The sequence below is a fragment of the Pteropus vampyrus genome, unplaced genomic scaffold (genome assembly GCF_000151845.1).
Source record: "Pteropus vampyrus isolate Shadow unplaced genomic scaffold, Pvam_2.0 Scaffold241, whole genome shotgun sequence".
NCBI classification, from domain to species: domain Eukaryota; kingdom Metazoa; phylum Chordata; class Mammalia; order Chiroptera; family Pteropodidae; genus Pteropus; species Pteropus vampyrus.
In genome coordinates this window covers 847,139-864,197 of record NW_011889022.1, presented here as the reverse complement: position 1 = coordinate 864,197, position 17,059 = coordinate 847,139, and the positions used below count along the sequence as shown (strand labels likewise).

Here is a 17,059-nt window from a genome sequence, read left to right as displayed (position 1 = left end):
TCCTTTGCTAACTACGGAGAACCTATGTTATGTATCTTGTGGAATCCTCATACCCACTCTGAGGAAGGCGACACCTCCACTTTACACACACACACGCACACACACTGCATGCACGCACGCACGGGACTCATGTCACACAGCTCCTGACGGGGGGAGGGGAACCAGGTCTGTCTGACGCGAGAGGCTCGTTCCTCCTCCACTCTGCTGCTTCCTCATGTTTCCGACATCAGATCTTCGGACAAGAAACAATTCGTAGAAGGTAACTATATATTGCATTTTTAATAGATTTTTAAAAAATCGTATTCAAGTTTTGAAACCACTTTTATCTCTCTTCAAAATCATCATGACAGTAATCGGGTTGAAGAGAGAAAAATATACCTTTAAATACTTATATTAGCAAGAAAGAGGGTCCAAAAGAAGTAACTAAACAAATTTTAAGAAGAACAAAGATTGGAAACTAACATAATGTGTGCTAACTATACCTTAATATAAAAAATTTAAGTTAGAAAAAGAACAATAAATAAACCATGAGAAGTAGAAGGAAGGAGGAGAAAAGGAGTTAATATCAATGAAATAGAAAAAGAACGAAAGGGTTTTTAACGAAACCCAAGCTGACTCTTCGAAAGACTATAGAATAGATAAAAACTCCGAAGAAATGAAGCAAGTGAAAAAGAAAGAAGGGACAAACCTTACTAGAGATTAAAAGGGGCGTCGATCCAGACCTGCACAGGTGAGAGATGCAGTAATACTGTGACCTTTCACACCAACAAGTTTGAAAACTCAGATGAACTAGAAGCAAATTCCTAGGAAAATAGAATTTACCGGAAGTGCCTGAAGGAGGAATAGAAAGCCCGTGTCTCCTGCAGTAGAGAGATTGAAGCTTTAATTTTCGAATGCCCAGGCCACGTGGTTTAACAGGTAAATTCTTCTAAACTTTCAAGGAATATCTCATTCCAATATATAAAAATATAGGCTGTATCCAAACTGCATTTATTCAGGAGAGCAAGAATGATATAGCATTAGAAAGTCTATAAATGTCATTTGTCACATTAATTCAAGGGAGAAAAGCATGTTATCATTAGAACGGATGGAGGAAGAAGCATTTGGCAAAATTCAACACCCATTTGTAATTAAAAAAATAATCCAAGCAAACTAGAAATAGAATTGGAACTTCCTAAGCCTGATGGGAATCATCTACAAAAATTCTACAGCAAATATTATCCTTAATGGGGAAACTTTAAAAGCATTTTCTTTAAAATCAGGAACAACACAAAAAATGCCCTGTTAACTGCTTTTAGTCAACATTGCACTGGAATTCTTAGCAAGTACAATGTAAGAAAGTATAAAAGCACAAGGTTAGGGAAAGAAAGAAAGAAAATGGTCATTCACAGATACGGTTTTCTGCATTAAAAGTCAAAAGAATCTGGATAATAGGTAGAAATAAGAGCTTGATTGGCTTCAAGATTAATATAACATCAAGTGCATTTCTGTACATCGACAGATCATTTAGAAAACATTTTAAAAAGGAAAACATTTACAGTAGCAAAAAATTTGAGGTACCTAGGAATAAATCTGACAAAAATCTTAAGACCTACGTGTAGAAAATTGTAAAACCTTATTGAAAAACATTAATAAAGACCTAAATAGAGATTCCTATATTATTTTAAAGATTTATTATAAAGATTTCAATTCTCCTTGGACTGATCTGTAGTTTGAATTCAATTTTAAATAAAATCACAAGTTTTTGTTGGAGTTAAGCTAATTCCGGGAAGAATAAAGGCAAGAGCCAGGACACGCCTGAGGAAAGAGGTACATTGTAAGAGGGGTGGGACCAACTTTATTATAAACCCCGTAACGATAAATAAGATCGGGAGATTCTGGAGTAAGGGAGACAACGCATGGACCAGAATCAGAATCCCCACGCACTTACGGAATGTGATACAGAACGTGACAGAGGTGACATTCTAGACCAGTGTGACGATTTAGAAAATTGTCCAGGAACAGTTTATAAATGCACAAAGGGAAAAGAAAAATTGAAATTAGACCCTTTCCCCACCTTATTCACAAAAAGCCATTCCACTTGGTTTAAGGATTTAAATATGAAAAGGAAGCTTTTCAAAATTTTTAGAAGAGACTATATCCTAGTCTCTAACTTCAAAGTCATGAGGATTTTTTTTGAACACTTGATACAGAAAGAGTTCAGTGTGAAAGAAACCCTTGATGCATGTAACTACATTAATTTCAGAACTTGTGGTCGGTAAAAAAAACAAAATGTGAAAGACCAGCCATAAACAAAACTGGAAGCACAGAATCAGATGGGGAGTGGGAGAGAAAACAGGAGTGTGCGTGTCAAATAGTACGTTTAAGGGGCCGATAAAGAGTGAACTTGAATAGACTTTTTTGGCGAAGCAGGCAGTAAAGAGTGAAATCATTTCTCTCAGGTTCTGCCTTACCCTTTAAGACAGTTTCTCCTGGTAGACGTGGAAAGCGCCAGAGTTAGAGCTATCCAGAAAACAGAGACGTGCTCTATCGGTAAATTCTGTCTTTATGAGCTGCTGAGCTGAAACGTTACGTCCTTAAGTTAGGTTTAAGGGGGAAAAAAACCCCAAACTTTTAGTCCAGCCGCAGTTAGATGTCACCTTGGGAATTCATTCACCCACCACATCACAGTTTGAGGAATCTAGAAAGTCCATTTCTCCATTTGAGATGACAGACAAGGATGGCAATTTAAATAAATTTGGCTTCCCAGGAGCTGAGAGGCAAAAGTCTGCCCGCAGAGCCCACAGCACATCTACCATTTGTACTAGAATTGGCTAAAAATAACATACATTTTCTGTCTCCTGCCGGCACACGGTGGCGTTAAGCACAGTTATTTGAACGGGAACAGGTCCCAAAGGCGGGTGACAAGCACTTGAAAAGCCTTTAACGAGCAGCATCAGACCCTCGACTTTTACCAGGTTCCGTCCGTGCTCGTGGTGCTCATCAGGTGTTCAGGCACCTGCTTCTAACCAGAGCAAAACCTTGTCGGAGGCCGCAGTGCGGCTGTACGAACCTGAACTTGGAGCTTCGTACACCCATCCGGTCCCATTGAAGAATATTTGAGGAAGACGGAGGCCTGCTCCTGCCTCAACTGCCTCTTGCCTGGTCCTTCGGGCCACGCCAGGGCACAGTGCCACGCCTGCCTCTCGGGACGCCCCGTCACGGGTAGATTTTGTCTCCCCTGCTAGAGGACACATTCTTGTTTGTTGTCACTATTATTTGGAATAGCTGCTATACTTACGTGTAGACTCAGAAGTCAAAGGGGACTCGGTAGCTGTGACACGTGACACCGCTGTTTCCCGGGCACTCAGTCTCTTCCGCAGAGGCAACCCGTGTCGCCAGTCTCTTGATGTCCCTCCCGACTGTCACACTGCGGAGCCGCCCCGGGCGTCCCCCGCGGAACCTCCCGGCAGGGTGTTCACGCCCACTGTTTTCCACCCCGCGGACCTGGGCGCTTGTCCACCTCCGGCGCGGTTTCCTCCTGCTGATTGACGGGTGCGCGTGTCTCCGGGCGATGGGAGCAGCTTGCCGTCGCGTGGCCGCGGCCTGTCCCCGTGCCCATGCAGTGACGCTGTCCTCGTGCGTGTGAGCGAGGCGGCGTCTGTCCCCTGCGGTCTCCACCCTGTGTCGCCAGACTCGGATCTGCTTTGGCCGGTGTGCTAGGGAAACATCGCAGTTGAATTTAAATTCCACGTCTCTTCCCGTGCGCCGCGCCGAGCTGTTTATGTGCTTAAGGGCCATTTATAGTCCTTTTTCACCGAGTGCTCCTGTCCTTTGTCCGCTCTGCTGCTGTTTGTTTTTGTCTCGATTCTCAGAAGACCTTATCTGTGATGGGGGTCACAAGCGTTTTATCTCAGCTTTTTGTTGTAGGTCTCTCTTAATTGTGGTTTTAGCCATATCAAAATTTTTGTTTTTCTGTGGGTCAGATTTATCAATCTTTTATGTTTTGGGACTTTATGTTACATTTGAAAAATGCTTTCCCCACATCAAGATGAAAAATATATACGTTCCATATTTATGTCTCAGACTTCTAGGATTTCATTGTTTCAAATTTTAATTTTTGATCCATCCGAATTGTATCCTAGTACGACAGTGTGAGATGTGGATTCAGAATGGATTTTTTCCCCCGCATCACTTATTCAATAATCCACATTTCCACACTAACTTCACAATGCTGACTTGACACACAGTAAACTGCCGCGTGTATTTAGGTCTAATTCCTGACTTTCTCTTCTCCTTTATTCGTGTGCTCTTATGCCCTGTTTTGCCCATGATGGTTTTACAACATGTTTTGAATATCCGGATGGCGAAAGAATGATTTCATTTGTAACCCAGCCTCTCCCCTTCCCCAAGGTCGGATGTGTTTATCGTATTCATCTATGCGTTCGATCCATGCATACGTTTGTCCGTCATTCCAGCGTTTGTTAGACACCTGAGTACCTGGCGCACGTGATCAAGGGTCTTGGTCACTCCCTCGGGCACATCCTCGTCGTCTTTGCTCATCGTCTCGTTTTTTCGTTTGGCACAACCCGAACCCTTACTAAACCCAGCTCTCTGCCTGTTCTGTCAGCACTGACCACCCTTTGGTCCTTGTCCCATCACTGCGGCCTTGGGCAACACGCAGAGCCGGCGCCCTCCCCGCCTGACAGCTCCCGGCCCCGCCCTTACGTGCCAAGCCCAACGGCTCCTGGGTCAAGGAGCAGGTTCGGAGGGCGTGCAGGTTCAATTTCACGGGGGAGACAAAGCCAGTGGAGAAGAGTGGGGGCAGGAAGGTGAAAGTAACATGCGGGGAGGGGTGGGGGGAGCCCGCTCTGAGCGGATGAACCACAGAGGTGGGTTTTCCCGGAGGGAAGAGCCGAGGCTCGCAGCACGACGGACAGCACCTCCGCAGCTGCCCGTCACGCGGGCTTCGGGATCTCTCTCTCTCTCGCACTGTCTGAAAGAAAAAGTCCTGAAATAAGCCCAAGACTTAAATAGTTAGACCTGAGTTTGGGCCCCAGCTCTGTCACCTCCAGCTTCCTGAGTCCTTGACAAGTCACTTTCATCTTCTGAGCCTCGGTTTCTTCCTCTGTGAACTAAGTGTGGCGACCGGGCAGCAGGTGGCTGTGAGAATTAACATGGGCCCCGTCCCCGAACGGGCTTTACAAAGTGCAACGCTTCCCCCATTGCTGAACCTCGGGCGGGCGGGCCCACCCCCAACCCCATCCCCACGACCTCCGCCTGTGTTTACAGACCGCACGACATTTACGTAATGAGGCCAACCAACTGTGATTCACGGAGCCTGGTTTTTTCTAGAAAGTTGTCAGTGAGTGTTTCAGCGGGGTCTTGAAGCCCGTTCCTGGGTGCTGAGCAGGGCAGGACAGCGAATCCTCCTGGTGGATCTGTGCGGCGGGCAGCCGCGGTCCGCGCTCCTTCCAGAAGCTCGTGGGATCACTGCCTGTTGGCACAGCACCCCCTCCCTGGGCAGCACAAAGGAAGCTCAGAAGCATCTCCGGTTCGGATTGCCAGGTGGGGGAGGGGGCGACAGTGGCCTGAATCCTGAGCACAGTTGTGTCTGCGCAGAAAGCCACCGCAGATGTCACTTTCTGCCACTCGTGCCTCTGGGGCTCTGGATCCTGTCCGTGGAGGGCCACGTGCAGTCGGACATGCTCTCAGCCTGAAAGTCTCGGGGGGCTCCTCCACCTGGGGGTGCACCAGGCAGACAGGTGTGTCTGTCACGGCCCCTGGGGATGTGGCAGGTGCACTCTAGGAGAAAACACAAAGGCTTGTCTCTCTTCATTCAAAAATTAAAAAAGATGATTGTCACACTGAGTAAGCTATGCTCAATTAAGACTTTCAACTGTGGAATAGTTCACGTTGATTTTATGAGAAAAAGGTGAAATACAAACGATGGGTTTGCTCAAAATACCTTAAAAAAGAATCTACGTTCCGCGGCTGTGCGGGCCACCCTGCCCTGGGGTCCCTCCCAACCCGCCGCAGGCCCGGCGCGCTGCCCCCTCTGCCGTTCTCTGGCTCCGTGTGCCCTTCAGGATGTGCCAGGACGGGCGTGGCTCCTCACCTGTGGCACCTCCTCCGGTCCACGACCTCAGCCCCTCCTGGCGGCTGTGACCCGCGATGCACCACGTCGGCCAAAACCCTGTAGCTGATTTTATTCCCATGTACTGCTAATCAAACCTGCCTCGTCTTTGAAAGGACTTAAAGTGGATTCCAAAAGTACATAAAAGATGAAAACTTTTTTTAAATACAGTCATCTCCCCTTATCCCTAGTTTTATGTTTTGTGGTTTCAGTCTACTGAGGTCAACCGCAGTCCAAGAATGTTAAATGGAGAGTCCCAGAAACAACTCATACGTTTTAAATTCCACGCCATGCTGAGGAGCCGGACCAAATCTTGCGAGTCCTGCCCCGTCCCGCTCCTGGTGGGAAACCTCGTCTGTCCAGTGTCCCCGCACGGGAGGCGCTCTGGCCTGGACGTCACTGAGTAGCCATCGTGGTGATCAGGTGGACTGTCATGGTGTCATAAGTCACCCCAATTTTACTTCGCAATGGCCCCAAAGCAGCAGAGCAGCGATGCCGGCAGCTCGGATGTGCCAAAGAGAAGCCGGGAGGTGCTCATCAGCTGTCGCCGGGTCACCTGCAGCCCGACGCCGTCCTCAGGCCCGCGTCCCTCGCCCGTGTCACGTGGCAGCGGCATGGGGGGAAGGGTGACGAGCAAGGAGGGACTGAGGCACATTCCAACTCGGAGACTGGGGCTGGAGTTCTGAGCTGGTTCTCGAGCCCCAGCGGGCGCTACTGGGAAAGAGGGAGACTCGAATGGGGCCTGAACGCCTCGGCACCGCCTCCCCGACTTTCAGGCTGTGTGGCACTCAGGACAGCCTCGTGGGGAGGACGTGCACATTCAGATACATGGGAGGGTGACGGGGCGCTGTGCTGGTGGCTCATTGTCAAAAGGAAATATTTTTCTGTGTTGTGTGTTTTGTAAGTTTGCGATAATTTTAAGGGAAACACGGTAAGAGCAAATGCCTGGGGGAGGGGTGCCACGGGATCACACTCCTTCCCGCGTGCGTCCTGACCACCCCGTGATGCAGGACCAGCCGGCTGAGGCCTCGACCCCGTTTTCTGCAGCTGAGGAGTCATCGCGTGATGCTTGTTTTGGGGCCCTCGACGTGGCGTGTGGGTGTTTCTGACATTGCTTTTCTGGAGCTTGGCTGGGTCACCTCTGAATGAGTGAGTGTTGATCCTGAGTCCCCACCCCTTAGAAAGGAGGAGGGGGCGGGGTGGGAGGGCGAGGTGCCCCGTCGGTGTGCCCAGAAGCAACTGGAGGTCACGGCCCAGGGGTGTGGCTGATGTACCAAGGTGCCCGTGGCCTGCGGGGCCCGCTCTGGGCACCCAGGGTCCTTCCTCAGGTGGTGACACGCACACCTGGCCTTGCCATATGCCTTGAAATCTGAACGTGCAAGCGAGGATTATACGAACAGGTGTCTGGGGCCCGACCAGTGTCCTGGACTCGGTCACCCCTCGGTCGGTGGCGGCCCCCCTTCCCACACGCTGCCGCTGGAAGGGACTGGCTGGCCATCCAGGAGGACCACACGAGTGTCACCAGATGAGTTCTGACCATAAGGGAACTTATGACAATTTAATTTTTATTGTGTTTCTGGGTTAAATAAATTCAGCAGAAGACGGTGGTCCTCCCCACGGACAGCACTTTGAGGCCCAAGTAGCAGGCCTGGCCTGGGGGACAGGAATGCCGGCACCAGCCGCTTCCTGCTTGTAAAACTTCATGTTTCTTCTTCAAATGCAGCCCCAGCGTCACCTCCTTTGGGAGCTTTCCCGACTCCCCCAGGCCGAGTCACTCCGGCCCCCACTGCGAGCCTGTGGCATCTCCATCTCGCCGCCCCAGGTCACTGCCCTCCTGTCTGTCACCTCCCTGAGACTGCAGCTCCTCCGGAGTTCGAGCATCTTAGTGACCTTTGTACACCCTGCAGCCAGACGAGTGCTTGGCACAGTCCCCTAGAGCTGACTGGAGCCAGGCGCTGTGCAGGGAAACAGCCTCCAGCTCTCCCCGATGACTACGACAGGAGGGGGCTCCTCCCCTCCCTCAGGGGGCCCCCTTGGGAGTGACACCGACAAGAGCATGTCCACACCCCCCTCGAAGTGTGGGAACTGACTCCCAGGCCTGGACGGTGTCCTGGCCCTGCAGGCACCTGGAATAACCTCCACCACCAGGCAGGGCTCTGTCCTGTGCCAGCAACCATGGGGACATCGTCTGACCCCACGGTGGCCACAAGCAAGGGGACCCACAGGATCTGGCCCTCTGTCCCCTCAGACCCATCACCTCACCTCGCCAAGGACGCAGAGGTGGCCTACAGGGAGCAGACACAGACCCACGAGACACAAGCTCCACCCTCCTGTGAAAAAAAAAACCCACGTCAAAAAAAAAAAATTTCCACCTGCGACTTCATCATTATTGACAGCATTTTGAATGAAGCAAAGAATTTAACAAAATATATCACAAAGAGACAACGGATTTGTAGAATTGCTTTTCTGATCATCCAGAAAAGACAACGTTCATTTAATAATAAACGGGAGGCTGTGATACCTGGGCTCCCAGGGGTGACCGTGGGGAGCACGGCCCCCAACCGGCAAAGCAGAGCCAGCCCCTGGCAGAAACACTGCGCAGGGCGGGTTAGGGACCAGGGAGCAGGTAGGTCAGTTACTCTGGCCTTGCCGTGCGAATCCTGGGCCACCTGCAAACCAGCTCCTGAGTGTGCCCATCTAAACCACCTCACACTTACTTCACTAAACGAGCAAGTGGGTTGTGGGGGGAGGTCATCGCTGTGCCCACAGGCTGTCAGGGACCAGAGAGGGCAAGGCCACCTGTCAGAGTGGTTCCCCGCGTTAAGCTGGGTGAAGCCGCGCCAGGAGGGCTGTGGCCGCGGGCTCCGGGAACGCGGGGGGAGGCCCAGGCCCAGCCCAGGGGCTCAGACCCGAACACAGACGTGTGCTCCGGCAGCCGTGCCGTGTGGCTGGTGTGGGTGCCGTGCGGGCCAAAGGGATGAGACTGTCCCACGCATGGGAGAGCAGGACGGGGAGACAGGATTCGCAGGGGTCCGAGACGGACACGCGCGGGCAGCCACACAGCAGAGCCCTCGCGGGGAGTGTCTGACGGGATGGGATGCGGGAGGCGAGGCTGGAAACGGGGCTCAAGGCCGGGCCAGTGTGGGCCGTGGAGCCAGGGGTCCCCCTGGAGCTGGGAGACAATGGGGGACCTGCGTGTACTCATTCGACAAGTGTGCCGTGTGCAAACTCTTCACCAGCTGCTCCCCTGGGTGCTGGGCACACACGGAGGGGTGGCTCCTGCTCCCCTGAGGCTCCGAGCCGCCACCGGCTGCAGGGAAGGTGAAGGCTGCGGCCTGGTCCAGGGGGAGGTGGGGGGTGGGGAGGGGTCACTTGGTAGTTGAGTCACCAGTGAGACCACCGCAGCCAGGCTAAGCCACGCCCTCCATGGCTGACACGGGAGGAAGCTCCATCAGGGCTGGGACGGAGGGGCGGGGTCCTGGGCTGGGGGGTGGGGGGTGGGCGCGGGAGGCCAGGACGGACCCGCACCCCATCCCCATCCCGAAGCAGGCCCCAGCCGCCCTCAGCCGGCGTAGTCAGAGGACTGGCTTCTGTCGCTCCCTCGGTCCTCCTGGTCTCTGGGGATCTCGTGCAGCTGCTCCGGAGGCTCCCGGTAGATGGACCGGTCCCTGCACCGGGAAGGAGAGGACGAGGTGCCCCTGGGAGCAGCGCCCACGCCCCTGGGGCCCGCCAGCCCACCCGACCAGCTGCGGAGGGACACTGGGCTGACGGGCAGGGCTCGCTCCACGGGTGAGCGGAGGGCGCCGTGGGAACAGGCCGCTCCACCAGACCAGGAGGCACCCCCTGGGGGCGCACACGTGGCCCCGACACCACGGGACGCCCATGGGCCTCGGGGGGTCAGGGGCTGCAGTGCCCTTTTAGGGCTTGAGTGAATCACGTGCTCACTTCTCGGCTCTAAAACCGGTCCTGGGAGCGTGAGGGGCGGAGCTGGGCGGAGCTGGGCGGAGCTGGGCGGAGCTGGGCGGAGCTGGGCGGGCCTGCCCGTCTGCCCTGCCCGTCTGCCCTGCCCGTCTGCCCTGCCCGTCTGCCCTGCCCCGGGCCGCGCGGCCGCCCCCACTCACGGCCTGGCGTCCTTGGCCTCGTCCTTCTCCCGGCAGCAGCAGCAGTAGATGAGGACACCGGTGAGGATGAGGGCCGCCAGTGCCCCGCCCGCGATGCCCGCGTACAGCGCCACGTTCATGGAGGCTGTGGGGACACAGCGGCTGCACCTCCCGGGCCCAGGCCGGATCCCCGACTCGACTCGATCGAGCCCAGGCTCCGGGGCGAGCGCGGTGGGCAGGGCACCCACGCCAGCCGTCCCGCACACGTCCCTCCCAGCCCCGGCGGCCCCCGCCCTCCTCCCAGCGCAGGGAGCGGGGCCCCTCGAATGGCATGGCCTTGTCGGAGTGCGGCCAGCCAGGGCTGGGAAGACTCTTCAGGATGGAGACGCAGACAGAGACAGCGGGCCGACGGCTTTGCCTCTCTACCCGGGCTCCCGAGAAGTCCTCGGCCGTCGGCCAGGCCAGTTCCAACTCCGGCTTATCCCTGAGCTGGTCAGTATCCCACCGCAAGGGACGGGGTCCAGACTGGCAGCTGGCTTTGGGCCCTCACCCCCCTACGGAGTGGCCCCAGGGCCGGCGGACTGAGCAGCCAGTCCTAGGTGCCACCGCCAGAGAACCAAGGGACCTGGACTGGCCTCCAGGCAAGGGGAGCCTGGGACGGGCGCACTGGGCCAAGGTCACCCAGCCACCTTCCACGGCAGCCTCTCCGGCTCGTTCTTTGGACCCCCGCTCGTCACCTTCCGGCCATCGTCCTCCCGCCCCCTGCACCCTCGTCTGCTCTTACGGGGTCTGACGGCCACCGTGATGTTGCAGGACTCCGCCCCCACCTCGTTGCTGGAGGTGCAGATGTAGTAGCCGGATGTGTCTGCGGAGATGTTCTTCAGGGTCCAGCTCTGCCCCGTGACTGGGAGGAAACAGCCAGGGTGACACGGGTGCCACAGAAGAGGCAACGGTGGGTGCCGGGGCTGCGTCCTGCTGGGTGCAAGCCGCACCTGGAGGACACACCCGCCCCGGCCGCGGACGGCGAACCGGGAGCACGCCACCCCCAGGTGCTCGGGGCGCAGCCTGCCTCCCTGGGCGCGAAGCCCGGCTCTGCCACTGATTATTTTTGTGACTTTTGGGCAAGAAACTTAGCTTCGTTGAGCCTCTGTTTCTTTATTTGAAAATGGGAACACCAATAGCCCTGCCTCACGGGACACGCGTGAGCATCGGTGAGGGGACCATCGCCGTGAGGCCGCCGCGGAGTGCCCGCGTGTGGCGAGAGCTCGGAAACCACGGGGCACGGCGCGTGCCGCAGGAAATGCCCTCTGATGAGAAGGCGTCGCTGTGACTCCTGTGTGAGCTTCAGAAACCGACCCTTAGCTCAGACGCACGTGGACGAAGGTTTTAGCGGTCAAGAGCTCTGACGTCCGGATTTTTCTGCCATGAGTGCGGTGCGTGAGCGTGGGGCTGAGGTGCGGAGGAGGCAGCTGTCAGTCTGGACTCTCCATCTCCCACTGAACGTCCCCGAGCCACGGCTCCCTCGTCCGAAACGGGTCAGGTGACTCCTGACCCTCCCGAGTTCAGGGACGATGGCCCGAGTGTCCCCGTGAGCGAGCTTCCTGCTAAATCCGTGCACCTAGAACTTCTTCGCCTTGAAAGGGATAGCTTTGTGCTGAGACGCATTTAAACGTGCCGTCCGTCTGAGATGCTTCGTCGTAGCTGCAGTTTTGAGAGAAGAGTTAGGGACCTTCGTCCTCCTGTTTGTTGCACGAAGAGGCTCCTAGGATCCCTGCTGCCACCAGGTGGTGGCCCGGCACCCCGAGGAGCCGTTCTAAACCATGAACAGGATCCAGTCGCCACCCGGTCAGACATTTCAGAGGTGGCCCGAAATCTTCAGTAACAATCCCGGTCTTAACGCGGTCACGGGCACGGATCTGGCCTGGCTTCATCCAGCTTCATCTGCGAGTTCCCTGGTGCCCAGGCCTCCCCCGCCCCCCACAGCCCCACCTCACTGTCTTGCAAGATTGTATTTCCCTGTCCAGACGTGCTACTCAGTAACATCCTCGAGTGTGACGTCCGCGATTCTTCCAACAATTTTGTATGGTAGATGGGACACACATTTCCACCTCCAACTTCATAGAGGCAAGTGGAGGCCTAGAGAAGTCAAGTGACTTGCCCAAAGTCACAAAATTAAGAAATGACGAAGCGTCCCCAAAATCCTGTTTTAGGTCTAAAACTCTCTGGAGCATTTTTTTTTTAAAAAATGATCAGATCCATGTGTGCACATCATAAGAATGTACACATGACATAAAAACGATTTCGATTCAATCCGATCCAGAAAATCCATGCTGATCACGGCAGCTCTGAACAAGACGGAGGGGGTCCCCGTCCCCTTGGCGGTCCCAGTCTACGAGCGAAGACAGACACGCCGCGGTGGCAGGGTCACTGGGGTCCTGAAGCAAAGTGCTGCTTGAGTTTATAGGAAGGGAATTCGATCTCAGCCGCAGAGGCGGGGAAAGCCTCTGCAAAGAGCGAAGAGTGAAGTAAAAACCATCCACTCTCTCACCGGCAGCTGGTGACGGGGGTGATTTTCCTCCCTTCTTCTTACGTGTGGTTTCGGTCTCTTCCAGACGCCCGTCCCCCATAGAATGCCGCCTTCTCCCCCAGAGCCCCACGCCTCGCCGTGCTTTCTGGAGTGTTGTTTACATGTGCAAGTGTTTTGTACTGAGAAGCATCCATGACCAGGACAAGTTGAGAAATCACCGAGTTAAGGGTTAAATGCGCCTTTGACATGCTCCGAGCTTCTGCTATGCTAACGAGCCCCGGGTGCTCATGGTCTCACTTTCTAAACGAACGGGATTGTTTGTATTGTTGCGAGGCGTCTGGAAGGAGCCCACTTTGGGAAACGCTCCGAGACCTGGGACATTCGCAGGGGCTGGACGGCCCTTCTCAGACCCGCACCGCTCCCGACGCTGAAGCTGGGTCTGCGCGTGAGGTGTGCACGGCATGAGGACCTTGGACAGCCTCCAGGGCCGCCCCAGCGGCAGAGGCAGAGCCCCGCGGACTCCCCGAGCCGAGTCGGTGCTGTTCCCCCTGGTCCTCACGTCGGAAGGCTTGCTTTGGCTCCGAGCTGGGGCCCCGGAACCCCCTTTCTGGGGAAGCCCTAACCGATCCTGAAACCTGGCTGAATCTAGCGTCCTGCAGCGGGGCTGACACCTTGTGGTCAAGAAGGTAAATGCAGGCGATGGCACCTCCCTGCTGCCCTTAGATTTCCCTGCAAGACACCCCAGTCCCTGGAGCCACTGCCACTGCCGAGATTTACCTTGCCTGTCCGCCCCCACCCCATGGCGTGTCAGCAAGCTCAGGCTGCACCTCTTCCCTCAAGACCCTCTCTGTCCAGGACCTCCTCCCCGACTCCCCACAATCGCCCCTCCCTCCTCCCTCCTCCCTCGATGCCCAAATGCCCACTCCTTCAGTGCATGAAGCTCCAGTCTGCCAAGGACGAGTTTGCAGCGGATGTTCAGAGCTGTGGTTCATGGGGTCTCATCTTCTCCTCCTCACAGCCTTCAGGGAAGGCAGTACGACGGTCTTCCCAGGTTTTCAGAAGAAGATACTGAGGGTCAGAGAGGCTGAGTGACTTGCAGCTACAAAGTGGAGGCTTCGGGCCCCAGGTCCCTGTGTGTTGATTCTGGATCCGCCGTGCTCGTCACTGCTGGCTTGCTTCCCCCGATTGCTAAGCAAAGGACGCAGCCTCTAACGTGGGGAATCCTGTCTCTGGCGGAGGAGGGCGGGGGAACCCTGACCTCCAGATCATCCTCTGTGGATGGAAATGTTTTAACAGTCGGAGATGGGTTTGGCCTCAGCCCCAGAGAGAGAAGCCGGGACAGATTCTAGGGCTCTGGGAGGCAGAGTGAGAACCACGCCCCGCCCCAGCACACCCAGGGGGGTCTGGTGGGGTGCTCCCATGCCAGTGCGCTCCCAGGTAATGGCAGTAAGACATTTATATCAGTTTTTTCTTTTCCTTCCGGTTTGTTTCCTGACCAAAAGGTCAAATACCGAGCTGCCCAGGACATCGGTCGCCTGGCCACAGTAAGTGAACCTTCCACCCCAGTCCCCGAGAACATAGGGCTCTCACGGGAGGCAGCCCAGGTCTGTGGTGGGGGAGGCCTTTGGGGAGGTAGGGTTCGGGGGAGTCTGAGATGGACTGGCCTGAAGTGGGAATGGGAACGGGAAATCCCCGCCCTGGAGTGGAGCCACCGAGTTAGGCGCGGGGTCTCAAATGGATGCTCTGAGACATAATGGTAATCACAGCTAATCCCCACCCAGGGCATTCGCACAGTGACTGTGGATGCTCATGTCGGGGAGCTGAGTCGGGGGGCATAAGGAAGGCAGCTGATGTTTCCCGTGGGTTCCCCTAAGTGCGTTACATCGAATCATGTTTATTTTGCACAACCTGAGAGGGAGTTGGGTGTTATTCTGAGACACTGGTGCTTCGAGCGATGGTTCAAGGTGTTGCTCTGTGGACGGCAGGCTGGGGGAAGGGACAGCCTTCGGGGGACCTGATTGGTCGGCCGCGCCCTCCCTGCCCTGCAGACCCTGTTACCTGGGGAGCCTGCCCGCTCCTGGTTCAGGAGGCTGTAGCTCTTCCAGCTGTACTGAGGGGCCGGGGAGCCCTCCTTTGACTGGCAGGTCAGCTGGATGTCATTTCCAATCACGGTCTCTCCCTCGATGCCGCAGTCTGGTTTGGCAGGTGGCACTGTGCAGGGGAGGGGCCCAAGAGAAGGCATGACTCGGGTGGGGCTAGCGACTGCCGCCTCCCACCCCAAAGCCACACACATGTGGCCTTGTTTGTTCACAGGCAGGGAAATTCATAGCCAAGGGGTGAGAAGCAACGCTCCAAGAACGATCCATCCAAAATGTCTCCTCAGGGGCCTGTCACCATCCCAGAGCCAGCACCTCCCCCACCCCCGCCCCAGCTCCCAGGAGCTCCCTCTGCCAGCGACTCAGCGGTGCCACTGTAGATCAGCCCCGGTCCCTCAGCGCGGGGCCGAATGGCCACATCTTAGACTCTGCCTGAGACTCCAGGCGGTGCCCTTGGGGGTGGGAAGTGGAGGTCACTCAGTGGGGCGGGTCATACTGGAGCCTGTCGGCGGCAGGCCTGTCCCCTCCACTTTTCTTTACGTGCCCCTGTGGACGGCTCGCCTGCCCTGCAGTCTCGGCTGAACAGGCGCAGGGGCACGGAGCATGCGCCGAACTCGGCTCCGCTCGGCCCCCGCCCCACCCCGCAAAGTTCTGGGAGAAGCTGTGAAGGACGCGCCTCTCCCCTCCCCCCGATCTCAGGTGGCTGGTCCTCGTCCCAGACAGAAGGTAGAGGCCACCTGAACAGGTGTTGCAGGCGCAGCGATGGGGAGGGAGCGGGGGATGCGACAGGCTCGAGGCGGAGCCTGCAACTCCCGCCGCGGACGCCAGAGGGCGCCAGAGGCCGCGAGACCGCGGTCCCTCCAGCGCCCGCGTCGCGGGGCCAGGCGCCTCCCCGCGGCCAAGTCCCCTGCTCGCCTCGGTTCACGGTGAGGTCGCCCAGCCCAAGTTAAAGCCCTTTCGCCTAACACTAGCCCTGCAGGAGAGCCATTTGCAAAGAAATCTTTAAAAATTTTTAAAGGATTTTGCTGGATTTCTTAATATATGGTACGAAACGTGCGCGCTCTCTCTCTCAAAGCAAAACACGGGGTTCACGGAGTTTCATAACCTCAGGTTAAACTCGTTCCTCTCCAAAAATGCAGCCGCCCTGGGAGGGTCGGGGGCAGGACATTCGCATCTGACTGGGGTCCTGCCGCCTGCCCCCAACCACTGGGAGCCAGGAGCGGGAATCAGGCAGAGAAGGACGGGCCTGGAAGACGAAGGGCTGGGCTGGGGCGGACCGAGCGGGAGAAGAGAAGCTGCACCAAAATGCTCGTTCTCAGGCTGGCGCGCTCCGGGGAGCCATGCCCGCGAAAACCGAGCGCTGCGCACTCGAAACACTGCGATCGCTCTGCTTGCGAACAGCCCGCGTGTCCCGTCCAGGGACGGGCCCTCTGCGTCCCCTTGCGGGAGTGGCATGGAGCTTAAAGAACGCAAGGGCTCAGGTGGCCAGAGGGAGCGCGGGCGGCCTCCGACCTCGTGTTACGCGTGAATCTTCTTCTCCGGTTCTTTATCTTTAAAAGCTTAGCCTCGTTAGAAGCGGCAGGGTTGACCCGCTCGGCTGTTGGTTTACTCGTGTTTGGACTAAGCTTGCCGTGGGGAACCATGGGGCGGCAGAGCAGCAGTGACCTGCATCCTAACAGCCTTCCGGAGGCGGAGGTCATGCCCTCAGGGGCACCCCCGGCCGGGCAGGCCCCCACCCCGATTCAGCCGAGTCGATGGAAAAACGGGTCGGGCACCGCACCTGGAGCGCGGCCGCCGCGACCCAGCAGTAAAAATGCCGGAAGAGGACGACGTGTGCTGGCGGTGTCCGGAGCGCCCCACGGAAACCCGGACACGGCCGTCCACGCGGTCCCAGGCCTGGGGCCTCAGGGCCCCGGACCCCAAGCAGAGGCCTCGGGAACAGAGGAGCGATTACGGCGTCGCAGTTCTGAGCGAGCGCTGCGTCCCGGGGCGGTGTTCTGTGGCCACGTGAGGCCAGTGGGCACACGCAGGGCGGGCCCTGCCCGGTCCCCGGCCTCGGTGGGCGGGGTGCGGGAAGGGCAGACGCGGCCGCTGATGTCTGCTGTGGAGGGCGACAGAGGGCGCAGTGGGCAGTTGAGTCAGCCCGGCGGGATCGGGATCCTGACCCAGCGAGGCCTGCGGGTGGCCCCGCGAGGTGCACAGGCCTCCCTGGTCCCCTTTC

General features: G+C 56.4%; 1 protein-coding gene across 1 annotated transcript in view; it reads right to left on the bottom strand.

Annotated features, from left to right (window-relative positions):
- Window positions 1–9,677: 9,677 nt before the first annotated feature.
- Window positions 9,678–17,059, bottom strand: part of GPA33 (glycoprotein A33) — a 21,811-nt gene continuing 14,429 nt past the window's right edge. The window contains exons 7-10 of the mRNA XM_011374215.2: window positions 14,801–14,953; window positions 11,000–11,119; window positions 10,237–10,360; window positions 9,678–9,783 (exon numbers count right to left, since the gene is read on the bottom strand). Of these exons, the coding sequence (XP_011372517.2) occupies window positions 9,678–9,783; window positions 10,237–10,360; window positions 11,000–11,119; window positions 14,801–14,953 (503 nt within the window). The remainder of the gene's footprint in view (window positions 9,784–10,236; window positions 10,361–10,999; window positions 11,120–14,800; window positions 14,954–17,059) is intronic.